The 19,733-nt window shown below is 44.7% G+C and overlaps 1 protein-coding gene across 3 annotated transcripts in view; it reads right to left on the bottom strand.

Moving 5' to 3' along the window:
* Exph5 (exophilin 5) overlaps nt 1-19,733 on the bottom strand; it is a 74,015-nt gene that overhangs the window by 18,240 nt on the left and 36,042 nt on the right. For 2 of the 3 annotated variants that reach the window (XM_021638679.2, XM_060373876.1), the window contains exons 2-4: nt 14,685-14,845; nt 11,778-11,934; nt 999-1,041 (exon numbers count right to left, since the gene is read on the bottom strand). In XM_021638679.2, the coding sequence (XP_021494354.1) occupies nt 999-1,041; nt 11,778-11,934; nt 14,685-14,845 (361 nt within the window). Of the gene's footprint in view, nt 1-998; nt 1,042-10,914; nt 11,136-11,777; nt 11,935-14,684; nt 14,846-19,733 lie in introns of those variants that run through there. The other variant, XM_021638680.2, reaches the window with a different exon arrangement.

Here is a 19,733-nt window from a genome sequence, read left to right as displayed (position 1 = left end):
GAAAAAAATCTCATTACCAGGGAGAAGAGTCCACTTTTGTTTTCACGCAATGAACTCGTGCTCGAGTACAGCCCTCACCACGACTGTACTCGTACTTGCTGCAGCGAGTGGGCGCGCCAGGGCTCAGGGTGCAGTCATTTGAAAATCGCCCCTCCCTCTTCCTACGCTCTCAGCGGCCCCCTCAAAAGCCCACCTTTTATTTACGGATCATTAGCCATACAGACAACGCAAAGCAGGAGCTATGATCTCAAAATAAAACCAGAAATAGAATACTTCTGATTCTCAACCCTGAAGAATATGTAAACACAGTGGAAAGCCAGACTTTCTGCCTTTGGAGCCGGAGAGGTGGCTCAGTGGTTAAGAACACAGTCCCTTCTTCTAGAGCAGCCAGGTTGTATCACCAGCACCCCTCACGGTCTCCAGCTCCGGGAACCTGACACCACTTCTGGCTTCTGTGGGCACTGCTTGCAAGTGCTTGCACAGACAACAGCTTGCACATGCAGCCAAAACACCTATGTGCTTAATATGTCCTAAGTATGTAAGTAAACAAATACATGTCTGCCTTTGGTACTCAAGAGTTGTGTGTGGTTAAGCCCCTTCTGTGAGCCTTCCCCATCCACACACACCTTCAGGGGTTTCCACTTTGAATGAAAACACGTCCGCACTCAGAAAGGATCCAGCTAACACTCACTTGACGAAAACGTGGCTGTGACTGCCCCATGCCTCCTGCCAGTCGCCAGTTCAGTGCTGGACAGGAGGGACATGGGGTTGACAGCGGAGGCGCCAGCTGTAGTGTGGTGGAAACACACCAGCTACGGCTTCCTGCAGACTCTAGGAGGTGAGTGTGGACCAGAGCCACCCAGAAACTTTGGACTCTCTGGGAGAAATCTGAAGCCAACGTGAAGCCAAGCCGAGGAGAATCCTGCTCACAAGGCAGCCGCTCGGGGCGACACAGACGCCATGTTTTCAGGGCCAACTCTGGCTCCCCCGCCACTTACCGCAGCTGTCTCCCTCAGAGAAGGTCCTGCACCATCAGCACACCTGCGGAAAGAATTTGAGATCACTTCTTTGAAGAGGCTGACTTTCACCAGGAAGAAAAGCCAATGAAATAGCACATTTACCATTACCTGACACCATCAAGAGAGAATACGGTGTATTTTTAACGCTCCTTAAAAGGACACCTTTTGGTTAGTGCATCACCTGAGCAAAATTTCAGAAAACTTTCCCCTGGGATTGCTTAGAATCTGTATTTCCATTCCTGCCACCCACGTAGTTTGCATCTGAGCACAGCATAAACACATGTAAAGAACTGCCTATATCTGCTAAATATATAAACGTGGCCGGCGCCAGACTCACTCAGATCCCCCATCAAGGCAGAGATCATGGCTGTTTCTGTTTCACAGATGATAACATAAAGCACAGGGAGGCTGGGAAGCACGGCTTACAAGGCAGTGAGCATCCAGGGTAGGAGCTGGGTGAGGCGGTCTAAATTTACAGTTGTCCTTAACCAGCAGAGTACACTGGCTTCTGTTGCAAATAGAAACACTTCTGGGCATTTCTATTTTAAAGAGCAATTACACCAGGGCCAGAATTCATTTATAAGAACCGTTTAAAAAACAAGCCTTACAAGAATTGCTTCTGGGGGATTTTGTTCATGAAGTCGCTGGCTTGAGGTGACATGTCTCAGGAGGCAAAGGTTCTTGCCACCAAGCCTGCCGACCAGAGTCAGATCTGTAGGACCCACATGTGGAGAGAGAGAGCCAGCTCCCACAAACATATGCTGTGGCGCACACGTGCTGCCACACATACATACAATAAATATGAAAATAAAAAGGGGTCGATGCCAGCTCGCCAGCCTAGAGTACTATGCCAAGAGTACGTGTGCCCATGCCGGTCCTGATTCAGGGTTAGACTTCAGTGATTCACAGCTCTTCGGGAAAGTAGGCCACCTCCTCCACCAAGGCAGCAGCCAGGGAACCAAGTGTGACACAAGTTGGGACTGTGGATTGGCGCAGTCAGGAGTGGCTGGGCAACAGCTGACCTTCATCCACTTCCCTGCTTCAGAGTTCAAGCAAGTAGACCATAAAAGCTGGCACGCCAAACGGTTTTATATTTTAAAGATAGCCATAGCTGTTTTGTAGTTGATCTTCAACTTCGAACAGACATTTAAGTTGTGGATTTTTTTCATACTATCCTGAAATATTAGTTCTACTAATAATATCTGCATGCTAAGCACAAGTCAGGATTCCTTACCCAATGTGCTTGGGACCAGACATATTTCGGCTCTTCTTTCATTCCCTTTCCTCCCTCTCTTTTCCTCCCTCCCTTCTTTTCTTTATAAATATAAAGAAAAAGCACACAGGCTATAGCACACAGGGCCGCATACACACTAAATAAATAACAAACAAACAAATGTAAACAATCTTTAAAATTTCAAATTTGAGGGACTAGAGAGATGGCTCAGCAGTTAAGAGCACTGTCTGTTCTCCCAGAGGACCTGGATTCAAGTTCCAGCACACACATGGCCGCTCAAAACTCTGTTATTCCAGTTCGAAGGAATCTGACAATTCACACCAACGTATATAAATAAAATTAAATACATTAAAAAATTTCAGATGTGAGGCTTTTGGATTAGGGGTGCGCACACTATATATGCATTTCCTTGGCCTTGTCAGACGAAGTCTTGCCACACAGCCCTGGCTAGCCTGAACTCACTGTGTAAATCAGGCAGGCCTTGAATCTGCCACAATTCTGCCTCTCAAGTTTACAGGACAACGTGCCTCTCCCCACTTTTATTCTTCCTCTGTCTACACTTGCTGAAGCTGCATTCCTACTACAAACTGCCCTCGAAATGGTATTGTTTTGAAATCTCTGAAGAAAACAAATATGGCTGAGACGGGATCCTGGTTTTCAGAGTGCTTTTCACTGAAGAGCTATAATACCATTTTAGCCTTGGTAAGGAAAATAGAGAGAGGCGTGTGAGCGTGCAGACACTGTAGAGCAGAAGCTACTTCCAGGAGGAGATGCACTGGGGAGCCAGCAGGGAGAAGGTGGCGGAGAACTGCCACGGAGGTCAAGGGCAGGATGAGCAAAAGGTGGGAGCCTGGCGCATGCCTGCCCTCCCAGCCTTCAGGGGACCCACACTTGAGATCAGCCTGATCTACACAGCAAGGTCCAGGCCAGCCAGGCTTGCATAATAAAACCATGTCTCAAAATCAATCAATCAATCAATCAATCAATCAATCAATCGATCAAGCAAGCAAACGATAAAAGGCTGGACAGATGGCTAGTGGTTAGGAGCCCAGGTTCTGTTCCCAGCACCCACATGGTTAATTCACAACCATTAGTCAGAGGCCATCTTCTGGCCTCCACAGGCACCAGGCATGCACCTGGTCCACAGACATACATGCAGACAGAACACCCATGAATGCATAAAACAAGTAAAAATTCAAACAAACCGATAAAGACATACCCTACCCAAAAACAAAGTCTTGGAGATAGGAATGTTATCAGTTTGGTTGGGAACTGGCAAGAATTCAGTTAGCCTTGAGCCAAGAGTATGAGCAAGATTGGGTCAGATCTTCTCATAACCACAGTGATGGCAGTCCTCACTGCAGCCAGCCTGCTCCCCTACCTGACTTAGAGTCAGCACAACTGAGGCGGTGCGCTGAGGATGGCGAACAGTGGGAAACGGGACTAAAGGGACACAGGCAGGACAGAGCGCCATCAAGCGCAGGTGTTTGGGGTAGAGGATGCACATCGACCTGAAAGGTGTCTGGCCATGTGTGCTACCTTCTACTTTGGATGGGGGAGGGGGGGACTTCCAGCTGCCTGGGAGGCCCACATCTCAGCATCTGCAGCAGGCCTGCCCGGCCTTCCACAGGCATCACTGGTGTCATGAAGAATATGTTGGAAAAAGCCCTCTGGGCTTGGCAAAAATAACTCATCCTCTGCATTTATCGCCAGGTCCCTAATGATGTCACATCTCAGAGATCTCTTACAAATAACCCCTCCTCCCATGTCAATCATCCTGCCTTATATTCACCTTCTTGTTTCCCTTCTGGAATCCCCTCCATCCTTCATGCCAACAACACGGAGATCTTTGTAATCCCTGCCTAAAACTCCTGAAAGGAATTGATCAAAATCTTAACATGACACAAAGTTTTCCTTTAAAAATTTTTTTTGTTATTACATTTGTTTATTTAGCGTAGGTTTAAGTGCACATGCAGCATGCGGAGGTCAAAGGGCAACTGGCAGGAGTTTCCATTATGCGGGTCCTGCGGATCACACTTGGGTCATCAGGTTTGGTGTAAACAACTTGGGCAAGCCCTCGCCCACTGAGCCTTATCTCTCAGCACTCCTCCTAGGCATTTCTGGACCTGTCCACTTAATTCCCCCTCAGTGGCTCTTTCCTTTCCACCCCTTTGCAGATGCCACCTGAGATCCTCATGCAATAGGACAGGGCAGGGCTCAAGACTATCCTGAGAAGACCCACCTATAGTGTCACGGGCAGTTGAGACCCCACGGGTTAAACACGGACTTCATCTTCCCATCCGCATTCTTTCCTATCTGGTCAACAAACCCTACTGACTCAGACTCAGGGTTCTTTCTCAAATCCACCCTTGTCTCTGCACCTACCTGCCATTACCCTGGTCACAGCATTCATTATACCCTTTAGTGCAGTAGCCCTTAACTGTCCTGATGTCTCCAAGCTTGTCCCAATCCATTCTCCGTGGAGAGTCAGAGCGCTCAGGACAAATCGAACGGGGCCTCTTCCCACAAATGTTTTGCTTCCCAGTGAAAGGTGAGGTTATTTTCTGCACTCGTGAAGCCCTATGTGACCTAGTCTCTACGTGCTTTCTGGCCCCACACCCTGCTGCCCTATGTCCCCCTTTGTCTCCTCCGCCAGAGGGAGTCTGACTGACACCTGCACTTTTGCACGCACAATCTTTGCCTGAAACACTCTCCCTCTGTCAGCTCTGGGCTGGGGCAACATATCGGACACTTGAAGGATCAAGATATGGATGTCACATCCTCAAGAAGGCTGAGCTGGACCTTCTCTAAAGCCCTGTCCCTCAGTGTGTTCCCATACCGGATGGGTCTTCTCCGCTGTGGCGGTTCCTCTCAGCCTCTGAGTTTGTCTTCACCTCAAAAGAACCACATGTGTGAAGGTGGGTACTGACTAAGTTGGTCCTGTGGAATTCTTGTACAGTCTGGTTAAATAAATGAGTGAAGGTGGCAGCCATTTCCCCCTTTCCCATTTGCGCTTCCTCTTTCATCCATCGCCATCCACCTAGTTCCCCAAGGCAGTTCCTCTAGTTCCTTCCTCACCCACCACCCCCTATTGTGACTGTCATGATCCACTCAAAATCTTGCCAGATATGTTCATCTTTACATTTGCTATCCCAGTTATGTAGCTGTTTCTTTTCTTCTTGTTGTGACTGATACCTGAAAGAATCAACCTAAAAGGTGAAGGGTTTATTTGGCTTTCGGTTAGAGATACAGCCCAGGGTATGTCTCCTAGATGGTTTGAAACCCAGACCAGTTGGTAACCTAGAATTAAGGATTATAAATCTCCCCCATCCCTAGCTCTTACTTTTATTCTCATTTTCAATTGCTTTTGCTTTTTTGAGGCAAGGTCTTATTTAGCCCAGGCTGGCCTCACACTCACAACGTAGCTGAGGATGGACTGGAAGGGGATTACAGATAGGTACCACCAAGCCAGCATTCCTGCAACTCTGGCTTTAATTCTTCTCCCTCAAATCCATTCTTTGTGCTATAGGTTGGAGCAAAGACCTTGTGTTTTCCTGTGGCAGCCTGTCTTGCTCATTGCAAATGTTTCTCAACGTCTCTGACTTCTCACTTCAGCTGTGAAAAGCGGAAAGGTGTTAAAGCCGGATGTCCATCAAGGCATCAAACTGCCCGTGGCTGAAGAACCACTGAGCCGAAGCGATCTTTCTAAAATGCAAGACAGATGATGGCAACTTGAGCTGATTCACTGAGTCTCTGCACCTGGATGGATTTCTGCTTTCTCTGGCAACTATATTTTTGCTTGGTACAGCCTCTAGTCTTTTAGTCACCTAGCTCGGTCCCCTTCCTCCAGAAAGCCTCCTGGATCCTCTAGTTTATGTTAAGAACTTTCTCTCTTTGGTCCCCTGGCAGAAAGATCCTCAGTCATCAGATTCTTACCAGGTGATATAGATCAGACATCAGTATACCTGCTGCTACCCAGGTGACAGCTAGGCCACTTGGGATCCCTGTGTGAATTCAAAAGGACACAACTTCCTCAAGACCCATTTCCTGAAACTGCCAAAATAAAGAACAGATTCAGTGACATACCCCTTGAATCCTAGCACAGAGGCAGTTGGATCTGAGTTTGAATTCCAGGACAGCCAGGGCGGCACAGAGAAACCTTGTCTTGAAAAACAAAACAAACAAGGAAGCAAAAACCCAAAACTAACAAACAACAAAATAGGAAGAACAAAACAAAACAAAACAAAACAAAACAAAACAAAACAAAACAAAACAGAAGGATTCTGAGGTGGACCAGCCCCCCACTGCAGGGGGCAATCAGAGTATAGAGTCCTTCCAGAAGGGACTTGGCTTTATGGCCACACCTCACCCCTAACGCTAAAGGCACCGCTGATCCTGGGTAGGGCTTTGATAAGAGCTTGATTGTACATGAAAGTAAAGCTATTGCCTTGGCTGCTATCACCCATGCCAGGAATAGTGCAGCCTTTACCTTAGTCTGAATAAGCTGCAGGGCTTCCCAGGCATCTTGAAAAAAGAAAGTTCCCTGGTCCCAGCGCTGTGCCTCCTCAAGCAGATTCCAAACCTAGGACCTGATCAACTCTTCACGTGAAACTGCTCACATGACCCAGACTTAATAGAGAAAACCAGATCGACGGGAAGCCGCTAGCTACCCAGGATGAAAGAAACTCAGACTTGCCCCACGCCTTGCTTCTCCTGCTGCTCAGCTGTCTGCAGCACACCTGGGACCACAGAGGGAATTCAGGAAGGATCTCCTTTACTCTGACTTCTCTGGCTAAGGCTCTTAAGAGTCTTCTATTCCAGCTCAGTTCGAAAAAGGGGCACGAAAGGAGAAAGTGGGAGCAAGAGGCACAGAGAATATAAATTCAGGGAAAATACGACGTGCCTTTTAACTTTCCAAAAGAGCTTGTGACCTTTCTGCTTATGTAAGGGAGTCTGCAGCTGAGCGGCTCAGGCTGTGTACGCCCTGTGGAGCAGGCAGATTTGGGCATGTCTGAGAAGTGGCTAGGTGGATCCACCAAAGCTACTTGCAACTGAAGGATGAATCAATTCATCCCTAAGGAGCAGAAGGGTGGGCTTGCATCTTCATCCCAAAATCACAGTTACCGGTCCATCTGGAACCATGTTGGGACCAGTCACCAGTGTGTCATACACAGTGGCGCTCCTCAAAGGAAGGGAGGCTTCAACTGTACACACATTATTCACGAACTTTGCAAACTACTTCCCTGCGCTTTCATTTTGGGACTACCACAAGGAAAAGAGCAATGTAAAAAAAAAAAATCTACATTCCTAAAATTGCCATAACCGAGAGGAGCATATGGCTGTGGCTTTCAGACGGTGGGCGGACAGAGAGTTGGTGGCTCCCTGGGGGAGTGACTTCCTGGTGGAGCATGCTGGGACACATTGCTTCACCATGGCAAGGAGAGAGTCATTTCTGTGATTGGGAATCTGGACCAAAAAAGGAATGGCTGAGGATGCTGTTCAGAAGGCTGTGTACCACAGATACCTACTGAACTCTCGGGAGGGAGCCTGTGGAACACAGAGCTACTGAGATTCTGTGGTGGGGGCTGAACACCACATGCATACACACCAGCTGCCTGATAGCATGACCTGGGGAACGCCTCCTACAGGAAAGTGTTGGGGAGAGCTGTTGTACCACATGAGACTGTCTTGAATATACTGGATAGTGATAAATAAAAGATAAGCACAAACGTTTGTCTTTCTTCCTGGGATTTGGGTCAGTTCAATTGTTTTCAAGTAATATTAAAGTTGTAACGGGAAAGCTGGGGCACAGTGTGAGTTTTGGAGGAAGAGGACACCCCTGAAGCAGAAACAGAAAGTCATTTTGATTTTTTTATAATTTATGGAATTACTATGTTCCTGTGGCTTTCTTTTTTCCATTGGAAGCAATAAACCAAAACTTCAAGATTACACATATTGCTGGACCTGGTTGCTCATGTCTAGAATCTTAACATTCAGGAGGCTCAGGTAGGATGATGGCCATGGATTCCAGGCCAGCCTGGGCTACAGTGTGCAACTCTGTCTCAACAAAGCAAAACAAGAAAAGGCACCTCAACCCCCCCCCCCCCATACACTCTAGTTTCTCTTATCCTTGTGTGAGGGATGCATTCTAAGATCTCTAGTGACAACTAGAAATCACAGATGGTAGAAAACCCTATATTTACCTTATTTTTCCTATTACCTATGCTTAATTCATGTATTGGGCATAGGAAGAATTAGATATCACCAGTGAATAACAAACCGGGATAACCACAATGTGCCGCAATAAAACTTATATAAATCTAGCTTTATTTTTCTGTCTTTCAAGGCTTCTCGTCAGACTCTACTGTAGTTTTGGATCAGGGTTGAGAATTAACTGAATAGGGAGGGGGAAGCTATCCTGTTCTTATCGGATGGGCCTTACAGTAAGCAGGCTATCTTGTCAAGTTACAAAATCCCCTCCCTGTTTTATTTTCTGAGAAAGGTTACCTATTTCCGGTGTTGTCTCCCAGTGAAAACCAACCCATTGAGTTGAGCATGGTGGGACACGTTCTTAGGTACAGAATCCAGGAGGCTGGCATCAAAGGGCTGTAGGTTCAAGATCGGTTTTGAGACTAGCCTGGGCTCTTGTCTCAAAAATAGAACAAAACAAAACAAACACCCAAAGCTTACAGGAAGAAAGCAATCCTGGTGTGGTGGCGCACACCTTTGGTCTCTGCATTTGAGAGTTCGAGACTAGCCTGGTCTACATAGCAAAGTCCAGGGCAGCCAGGACTACACAGAGAGACCATGTCTCAAACCAAGAAGAAGGAGGAGGGAAAGGAGCAGGAGGAGAATTTATCAAGAGTTTCATCTTTTGCATATAAAGCTTGGTGTTTTGTCTTTGCTTTTTTGACTTGGTTACTTTTCCTCTGAGTGCTGCTCTGGAAAGTCAAGTTAAGGGCCCCCAGCTCTGGATTAGCTGCTAGAGGCATGAATGCTCCTACACCACTCATGCGCTCACCTTACCCTTCTATATCAATAACTCTGACGTTGGCTTTTGCGCCTGATACTCAATTGTGTATTTGTTATGAGAACCACAAACATGATTTGATAAAGGAGAAGGATGAAGATAAACAACCCCAAAAGTAAGTTGATTTAAGCGTTAACATCGTAGTATAAACTTTACACCTTAGAAGGAATTAAAATTGGCTCACTAAAGTGAAAATACTTTTTTTCCTAACCTGCTTTGCTGCCTTGCTCCCCAGGGCACCAAGCATGACAGCCAAGCCCTTGATGGCTTCAGAAAGTAGAAACCTGACCGTTGCCTGTGCTGGGTAACTAGGCTTCCCAGATCTCACCAGTCCCTCTCCAGAGTTCCGGCAAGGATAGCTTCTGAGTCTGAATGCATACGGAAGATTGCTTTTGCATTCTAGAGATGAAACTGTTAAAGTTAACTGCTCCCTGGGATTAGACAGACCATGAGTTCATATTAGCTGCCTTGATGTGACACCTCCTACCCCCTCAAAAAACATATGTTTCCCCACATTTCGGCTTTCTATCCGAACACTGAAATCAAGTTCAAATTTAAAGTTAAAAAAGGCGTACTTTTTGCACGATCCTGTGAGATCTTGTAGAAATAAACACTACTGTTAATCCTTCATTATAGTCTGTCCTGGCAGATCAAATACTTGTCAAGGTAGAAACAGAAGGATCAGAGTGAGCTTGCCGCTAGCCTGGGCTACATGAGTTCCTGGACAGCCTAGGCTACAGTCTATACAATTGTCAAAAAAACAAAAGCAAGTAAATAAATAAAAGACATATTAATGATCATGTTAAGATAAACATTTTACATTTCCAGTTTGAGAGTAAGATGTATTTGGGATTGGTAAAAAGGCTTGGTGGGTAAAAGTGCTATTGCCAAGGATGATGACAGAATTTGGTCCCCATCCCACACGGCTGGACAGAACCAGTTCCTGGAAGCTGCCCACTGACCTCCACCACCACATTTCACGGTGCCTGTGTTCATCCTCTCTGTCTCTCTCTGCCCTTCTCTCTTTCTTATATACACGGTAATAAAAAATGAATATTTTTTAAAAGATGTATTTCAAGATGGCAATGCCCTCGCAGTTCTGAAGTAATGGCATTCGTTGCCCGTCTCCAGGCTGCATTCTCAGTCTGTCTGGTTATGAGTCCGTTTGCTATCTGAGATTACATCTACTGAACAGAATTTGCAGGTTTTCTGCTTTCTTTTGCCCTCTGGTCAAAACACATACCAAGAATGAAGATCCTTTGGCCCTCTTTATAGTCCTTGATTTACTCTTGCAGAAATATGTAACAGGAGCTTGGAAAAACAAACCAAAAAACCCCAACCAACTAAACAACAAACTGCCTATGGAGAAAACACGCCTCTTCACCGGCTTCCTAAGCCATCTCATTCTGCTTTATAAAACTCCCCCTTAAAAAAAAAATCTCCTAAGACAGAAGTCACAGTGAAAACCTTCATCTCCCGAGACAGGCTGACGATCAACTTTTCTCCTTGGGGGAAAAAAAATGGTTCCTACCAACCACGAAATATTTTTCAGTTTTAACTCTCCCAAACAACAGGACTGCGATTGCGGCACGCGTTTTGCTTGGTTTTCCTTCTTTCACACAGCCACTCACCGATGAAGCGCATTCCCGGGAAGTGACCCTGGTAGTCCCACAGCCGCGTTGGCTCTGCTCTCCCGGCAGGTGAGGAGTCCGGGCGGCTCGGCGAGGCCCGGAGCCTCGCACACGCCCGCCGGCGGCTCCTGCTGCGGCTTGTTTTTCAGGGACAGTGACCTCCGACACCTCGGAGCGCCGCACGCAGCCTGACTGTTCGCGAGCGCTGGGAACGCGTCACGTGCCGAGCCAACACCTTAAGAGGGTGGGAGCTTTGCAACCAGGAAGACGTGCGGAAGACGCCCGGCTCCGGCCGCTCGTTCGTCGCGAATCCACACGGGGACACTTGGAGTGGAGGGGACTGCGGCCCGCAGCCGGGAAGGTGCGCGCGGAGCCGCGCAGGCCCCGCCCTCTCCTTAGGCTGAGCAGCCAGGCAACCAACCGCTCAGCAGCCGCCTTAGCGTTTCTGTGAACCAAGTTCATTTTCCCCTCTGCTTGGGAGTTGATTTTCTCCCCCCTTTCACCCACCTGATGCTTAATATTCTTCTGATCTAACTATGTCAGGTCTACTGATGGACAAAAACACGCTAGCGATTTAAATTTATCTTCCCAGCCAAGGCACGCTCTCCGCTCCAGCAGAACCACTGTGAAGAACTCTTTCGCAACATTTAACTCATGGCTCTCCAGGTTCCCCACCAGTTGATTAAAAGTTGGCTTTCAGCTGAGCCAAGTTTCACAGTCCCGAAGAAGCGCTCTGAAGTGAGCGAGACACTGTTTGCACTGGGACTTCAGTTCTAAGAACAATCAGCCAACGTTCTAACACCTAACAGGCTATACACCGCAGTATCAGATAACCAAGGCAGCATGATCTGGGTTAAACTCACCCTTTTGATCTCTGGGATTGAGGCTTAAGCGTCTCCTTCCCAGATCTTCTGAATGAGAACAGTGAGGCAAAGGATGACCGAAAACTCATTCTGGGAGAAACAGATGGTTTTTGGTTCATTAGGTTCTTAGATCTTGACGTCTGTAATTCCATCGGATCTTAAAATCAAACAAACAAACAAACAAACAAACAAAGCATTGGTGAAATGCTGGAGGGTTGTGGGGTGCTTGCATGCATATAGCCCTGGCTTCTATTGCTATCACTGCTAGAGTGGACTTGCCTATAATCCTGGCACTTGGGAGGTGGAGGCAGGCGTGTGAAAAATTCAAGGCACACGTTACATGTTAGGCAGAATAAGCTACATGAGACCATTAAAAAAAATTCGGATTAATGTACTTTCTGGTCATTTAAAATTTAAGACAAGTTATTATGACAAAGCTCAGTCTGGCTGGTGAGGTCAGGCTGATCTCAAACATGCAATCCTCCTGCCTCAGGACTGGAGTTACAGGCATCTGCTACTATGCCTGGCTTTCCGGTAAATCTAGGTGAAAGAAGGAAGGTGTGGCTTTTGTTTCCCTCTCCTTCTGAAGCCTGGGAGCAGTTAGCATCCCCACAAAAGCTCAGGAGTGAAGGGAAGCCAGAGCGGCTCCTCAGGGCCCTGTGCTGCCGTGGTTCTGCTGGGAGGAGAAGAGCTTTGCACACAAACATCATGTGTTTCAGTGTGTGTCACAGGCCACCGTCCACACGGGCTTCCTTGCTTGATGCCAGCTCTGTGGGTCTTTCTCATTACATCCTTTACATGGATGTCCAACATTTAGGGGTCACATTCATTTCATATCTTGCTGGTCCAAATAGGTTTTAGAAAATTTCAGTTCTTTGAAATCATGGAGAGTTTTCATGTAACTTTGTTTTTTCCCCAAAGAAAGTAAATAAAAGGGAATGAAACCATTTAGAGTGTTGCTTATTCTTTTTTTTTTGTCAACTTTTTTTTTAAAAGATTGTATTTATTTATTTTGAAAGCTCTATATGTAAACCAATATGCCAGAAGATGGCAGTAGAAGGTATAGAAGGTTGTGAGCCACCATGTGGTTGCTGGGAATTGAACTCAAGACCTCTGGAAGAATAGACAGAGCGCTTAACCACTGAGCCATCTCTCCAGCCCGTGTTCCTTATTCTTTTTCAAAATCTATTCTGGTGTGGTATGTGATGTGTATTTTACATATATACAAATATATGTGAGTATGGACATATTTGAGTTATATGTGTATTCATGTAATACGTGTGTAAGTAAGTCACAGCAGTAAGTCACAGAGGCCGAAAACATTCTAGGCCTCAGTGAGACGGTACAGAGGCTAGAAGCTTCCAGGACTAGGCCTAGGGTAGCAGAAGGAGGCAGTAAGCCTCGGAGACAACAACAGAAGCAGGAGAGTAGAAGCTCTTTTTATAACATGTAGCTTTATATGTGAGCCTTCAATTTCAAGCTGAAAGCCTTCAACACAGACAAAGACCGTAATACCATAGCTCCTTTGTGCTGACTTTATAAACACCAGAGTTCAAGACAAGGCAGAGCCACCGTGGCATATATTTGGGCCCCATCTGAAAACGGGGATACGTGACAGAGCACTTGCTTAGCACGAAGCCCTGGGCTTGATCCTCCGCATCACAAGCACCACACACACACACACACACACACACACACACACACCTGAATTGTCCTTTCAGACCCATTGGCTTTTTGTGTGAGTTGGAGATTTTATCTATCTATACTTTCAGAAATATTGTTGCCTCTTTCAGGAGGTTACCAATGTTGACAACGTATGTAAAAGTAGTTGGCGAGACTGGTTAGGTAACAGGGTCGGTTCATGGTTTACTGTTTCTGACAGTTGACTGCCCTCACAGCTGTCCTGTGGAGACAGGTTTCGCCGCCCTCATTCAGACTGGGTGAAGCGAAGTGACAGGCTGGCAGTCACAAGCAGGCACTCGCTACAACTCACTGTGGAGTCTGCTGAGGCTCCAGAGGAGTGTCAACTCTTCTACACGCCTTCTTCTTTCCGCTATTATCCCAACCTTCTCTTCTCCTGCCTTTTCCCTTCAACCATTTAGGTAACTGCTTCCTATGCTGCTGGTTAGTTCTCCGCCTTTCTTTCCTGTTCATATTTTTGGGGGATGAGGTCTCATCCTGTAGCTCATACTGGCCTGAAACTTGTGACGACCCTCTTGCCTCTTGAGTGCTGGGATAAAGGCAGAAGCCATCACCGTCAGCTCAGGCCAGTTCTGCTTACTTTTAAGTCTTTAGTGTGTTGATATGTGTGAGTGTCCGTGTGTGCATCTGTGCATAGCATGCTCTTACCATGTCATGAATGCGGAGGTCAGGGGAAACCTTAATTTATCAGTCTTCACCCTTCTGTCTTCTCCTGGCATTTTGCTGCCATGCTGTGTGCAGGGTAGCGAGTGCAGCGGTTTCTCCTGGCTGTTCTCTCTCCTCCCACAGGAATGCTGTGGTTATAGGCATGGTTTACTGTGCCAGATTTAGGTAGGTACTGGGGATTTGAATTTAGATCTTCACACTTGTGCAGTAAATGTTTTACCTGCTGGGATATCTCCTTGGCCCTTAGCCTAATTCTTAACATTCGTAATTTTATTTAATCCTCTGAGGTAGATACTATTCCCATTTAAAGATGAAAACTGTACTGAAGTTTATGAAGAACAAATAATCTGATCATATTCGCAGAGAATTGTACTAGTCATTTTGTCTGTCTAGCATGTGCTCTAGTACAAAACTTTAGTCCTTTAGAACAGTCCGTAGGTGCAAATTGGTTAAATCGCAGATGCGTGGATTCATCATCTATGAAACTATAGCACGAGGAAAGGACAAGATAATTTAAAGCAAAAAATTTTTCTTTCTTACCATTTTTTGCCATCCCCTTCTGTAGCCTGAACGTAAGTGGTGGTTTTAACATCTGGTTAACATCTGCTTCATTGCAAAACTTCTTTCTTTGAACTTCTTCAAACCATTCACCAGTTGCTCCTTGAAGCCACCTGATGTCCCTCTTTGTCTTTTGAAGTTTGCTGAAGTAAGACACAAATATCAGCGCACCATTCAAATCCATTCCTAATTAGAGCAGACTCAGGTAATGAGCTGAACTTTGCATACTAGAGAGGCAGCCTAGGCTGACAGCTCGGGGAAAAGTCCTAGCCAGAGTCCCCTTTGATCATGCTGTACATATTTACACACGGTCTTCTGAATATGCTGTAGTCTTCTGTGTACGATGACAACCTAAAGGTTTCTGCTGGTTGTTAAAATAATCACAGAGTCAATGACAAGAAACCTGGCTGAGCGATGTGTTAAGACCTGATCTAATGAAGCACCGAAATGATAGATGTCCTACCGACATGTAGAAACCGGAATGTTCCGGTTCTGGTTACTCATTCGCTTATTCATTAATACATTAGATGTTTCTTGAGCAACATTTGTCAACTAAATGTTTATTGCGATCCCTTGTAGGCTGTGCGGAGCGCAGCAGATGACATCCTCCCTTATCCACGTTGTTGCCGGCGACGAAGCTAATACGTGGATTGTTAGTGTAACGGCTTTAGATGATGAAGTTTGTTGAACACAAGGCACAAAAGACCGCGAATGAGAACAGTGTTAGTGCTCAGGCTGTAGAGGAGAGAGTCGACTTTTGAGACAGATGAAAACACCATTCAGAGAACAAGAGTGTACACCTGGCTATATGTTTGGGATTTCAGACCTGAATTCCTAACATGGCTTCTTTCCCCCCTGTTTTTCCTTCCTTAGCTGTCTTTTTCAAAGAAAGGTTGTTTTAAGTCCTTAACTAATTACTTTCCAGGATAAGCCATTTCTCAGGAGGACTCTAGAAAGCGTTTGGAAGTGATAGGTGCTTAATTCAAAGGGAGATGGCCCTGGGTGAAGAGCATCATGCCAACCTTAAAAGCAGATGGTTCAGCACTCACAAAAACTTTGGGTGTATTGGGCTTCCAAATTTGGGGAATTTCTAGTGTTTGGGGAATTATTTCAAGGTTCTGATAGCTGTAATCTTTTATGTGAGGTCTTCTGAAAAGTGCGTTAGGGAGTGTGTGAGTGTGAATGTGTGTTGGTTTGGGATGAGGTCTTATTATGTAGCCCAGACTGGCTTTGAACTCATGGCTATCCTGTTGCTTCAGTTCCTCAAGTGCTAGAGTCATAGGCTTGAGCCACTGTGCCTAGTTTTAGTGTTGGGTTTTTGTATTGCTAGAAAGGTGGCAGACAAGACTAAGGCCAAAGTGGCCACTTTGGAGTTAAAGCCAAGGAACCGAGAGGGCTGTAACTCAATCCTGCTTGAGGCTACGATACTGCCGTTTTATAAAAAACAAAAAGTATTAGAGAAGCCAGGGGTCATCCTGCCCAGACTTGCATTTTGAAAAGCATTAGGCAGCAGCGTCATTATGTTCAGCCTACAGATTTGTGCTGGTGTCTGCCTTTTGCTTGCCTGTCACCTGGTCAGTCACTTCTGTCTCTGTTGCTATCTCCCATGCTAACAGAACAGAGACCCCCATTATCTTCTTCTAATCAATATTGGTGTTTCACTTAAAAATGTCCCTCATAAATCTATGAATTCCATTTTCTCAGAGCCCTCTCTACTTGTGGCTTTTCCCAAACCCAGTACCCTCTTTCACTCCTAGCATGTCCATCTTATTTCAGAAGTTACATGACTTAGGGTGTCCTGTATAAACCTACAGAGAGGGATTTTTTTTTTCCTTATAGGCTTGATGAAAGTTGAATCCTCTTGTAAAAATAATCACAGCTAGTCCTGAGTCAAGCACTATTCTATGTCTGCACACCTGACGGTTTCCATGTCTTTTCCATACTAACATATTTCCCTATGAATACTTACACACTCTGATTTCTATTTCAAGGAAATACATCTTAGAGTAAGAACCACTGTCAGGCACAAAGATGGAAATGAATACCATGTAGTTGCTAACTATAATTACATAGGCAATTTAGAATCCTGGGAAACAGAAGCATGAAACAAAAAACAAAACATAGAATTTAATCTATGATTACAGCTATGCAAAAATGACACAGCCATTTGGATACACTAGAGAAAAATAGAAACATCTAATCTTTTACAGTAGAATAATTATACGTACCATTTCTATGGTTAGCCTTTTTGTTACATGCATTTTATGATTACAATGTATTAAAAGAGTTATTTCTTTCTGTTTAATTGTGACTTTTTATTATGTTATCATTTTGAGAAAAGTTATATTTTTATAATTCTAACCATTTTTTGGTTGCAGCTTTTCTTTGTGTTTTACATGGTTATGGTAAATTTATCCAGGAGAAACCTGGAGAAAACCGCTTACTGTGCAGATACTGGGGTATCACAGTAGGCAGAGCAGGAATGGCCCCTCTCTCCGGAGACTGAAGTAAAACAAGAGAAAGCCCCAAGAATCCCACAATGACACAGATCAGCCAAGCAACAGTGGTGCACGTGACTTAGGCACTGAATGCATATTTGAACTCTGGGTAAAAAGCAGTGAACAAGTCAAGTCCCTGGTCTTTAAATTCTACTAGGGTAGGAATATGAATGTAGGTGTGAGTCATAAATAAAAAATAGTAGAGGTCACAAGAGAGTATGACAAGGGAACCTGCTTGAGGGCAATAATGAAGATTTCCTGAGATGGTGGGGTGGAAGGAGGATGAGTTAAAGTACTTGCAGAGAGCATCTAGGCAGGGGAGTGTCAACTGTTGGCAGTGTGCTAGGCAGTAGACAGCATCCTAGGCAGAAAAGTATCAACTGTGGATAACTGCCCAGAGGGTAGCAATGGGGAGATGAGTCTAGAGAGGCAGCCACAGTTTTGTGTAGCGTTTGGGTAAGGTGCTGGGCATTTGAAGCAATGCTGTGTGTGTATGTGTGAGTGTGAGAGACATTGGCATTTAGCTACAGGCAGAGAATAGATTCCAGTCAGTGCTCTGAAGGCCAGATCAGTCAGAGTACCTATAGAGTCCAGTAGAAAAAGCCATTTATTTCAACCTGCTCGATGATGGTGAAGCCAAAGAAAAATAGAGTTTTTAGAGAGATGGAATGATTTGGGAGTTAAAGGTACATGCCAAGGAGGACCACGAGATTTCTTATTGATAAAATACATAGAAGATGCAATTTGTAGAGATCTAGCACACATAACATTAAAACAACATTTTAACAAAAACACCTTTGGGGCTGGTGAGATGGTTCAGCTGGTAAAGGCACTTGCCACCAATCTAATGACCTGAGTTCAGGTCCTGAAACCCACACAGTAGACAGTGAAAACCATTCTCACAAGTTCTTCTCTGACTTCTACACATGTGTCTCGGTGTAGAAGACACACACACATACTTACACACACCAAAAAACACTTATAACTTCTCTCGTTTGCTGAGAAATCACTAAGTATTCAAGGTAATCTTCCAATCCCCTGAAATATGTCATTGAGACTCTTGTAAATACTGAGGTAATTAACATACCACATAGTTTCTGATGCCTCAGACAGAAATAGAACGATTAGACTAAAGAGTCAAAACATTTTTGTGATTCTTTATACATAAAACCAAAATGCATTTCAAAGGTTATAATCAGGCCACGGGGTGCAAGCCTACCACAAGACAGCTTTAGAAAGCTAGGTATAATTATTTCAATTATTTTTATTTTTCTTATGTAATAGTTTAAAGATATTTCATTTATAATTGTCAGTAATTAATTTTTGCTTTGAGAAGTTTTGTTTTCTGTTCAATTAAGTATGCTACATTTCTGAGTTCAATTTAGTGTTACATTTATAATTAATAAGATTTGAATATTTTGTGATTACACTTTGTGTTTTGGCAATTGCATGCTTTAGTAAGTTTATGAATCAAGACTTTTTCTTTGGAATCAGACATTTAAAAAAAGTCCTGATTTTTCTTATCTTTTCTAAGTATTGAAAACAGGGTTTTGATTTTTATTTTGATTAAACTCTAAATGTTGTGCCATAAAAACCATGATTCTAGCTAGGGATGAACTAGGTATAATCTATAGTTAAATTTATGATAAAATTATATTTGTTTCCTGAAGGCAGTAAGAGATGAAATCCAGGAAACAGCGATACCTACATGTGCAATAATGGCATGATCCAGAACAATTTTAGAATATTTAAATAAAGCAAAAGTATGCAGAGGGTGTTGGTGGCTGGTGGACAGGACAGTTGTATAAAAGGAACTTTTATTTCCCTGAGGTGTTTGTCATCTCTGAGGCTTACTGCCTCCGTTGTCAGGTAACCTAGGCCTAGTCCTGGAAGCTTCTGTACAAGCTAGCCTAGTAGAATGTTTTTCAGCCCCTTAACTTACTGCTTAATAGACTCACCCTTTCTTGCTCTTTCTGAGCTCCTAGCTGGCTGGTTCAACTCAGCTGTTCTGGCTTAAACTCCTCTCCCAACTGACTGATTCAAACTGGCTTTTCTCTCAGCTTCTGTATTGCTCTGCTTGGCCTCAAACTAACTCTAGCAATCTTTTCTAATCTTCTGGCTCCTTCTCACTCTCAGGTTCCTTCTGTCTTCACCTGTCTGAACACAGCCTCTTGCTCTGCCTGCCTTGTAGGAGCTGATAAATGGAGTCCCATTTGCATTCTGTCACAGACAATACTAATGCGAAGAAATGGCTGTGCATCCTCAGTTCGGGTGTTTGAATGAAGAGCTGGTGACGACACAGAATACTGCTATATGTTATGGTGTCTCCACAACACCTCACCACATCATACAGAAAATAAGATTAGCTTAAAGACACAGGTTGGTGAAAAAACTAAATTAGATCAACTTGTACACTTTAAAGATGTTTTAGCATCAGAATAGAACTCAGGGAATATGTTACCTTGGGGAAGAGTTTTGCCTATATTTCCATAGGTAATAAAAGACTATGGGTTGCATCAAAATTGATAAAGAC

This window comes from Meriones unguiculatus, chromosome 1 (assembly GCF_030254825.1).
Source record: "Meriones unguiculatus strain TT.TT164.6M chromosome 1, Bangor_MerUng_6.1, whole genome shotgun sequence".
Lineage (NCBI taxonomy): Eukaryota > Metazoa > Chordata > Mammalia > Rodentia > Muridae > Meriones > Meriones unguiculatus.
The sequence above is the reverse complement of the archived record's forward strand: the minus strand, read 5'-3'. Positions and strand labels throughout refer to the sequence as shown.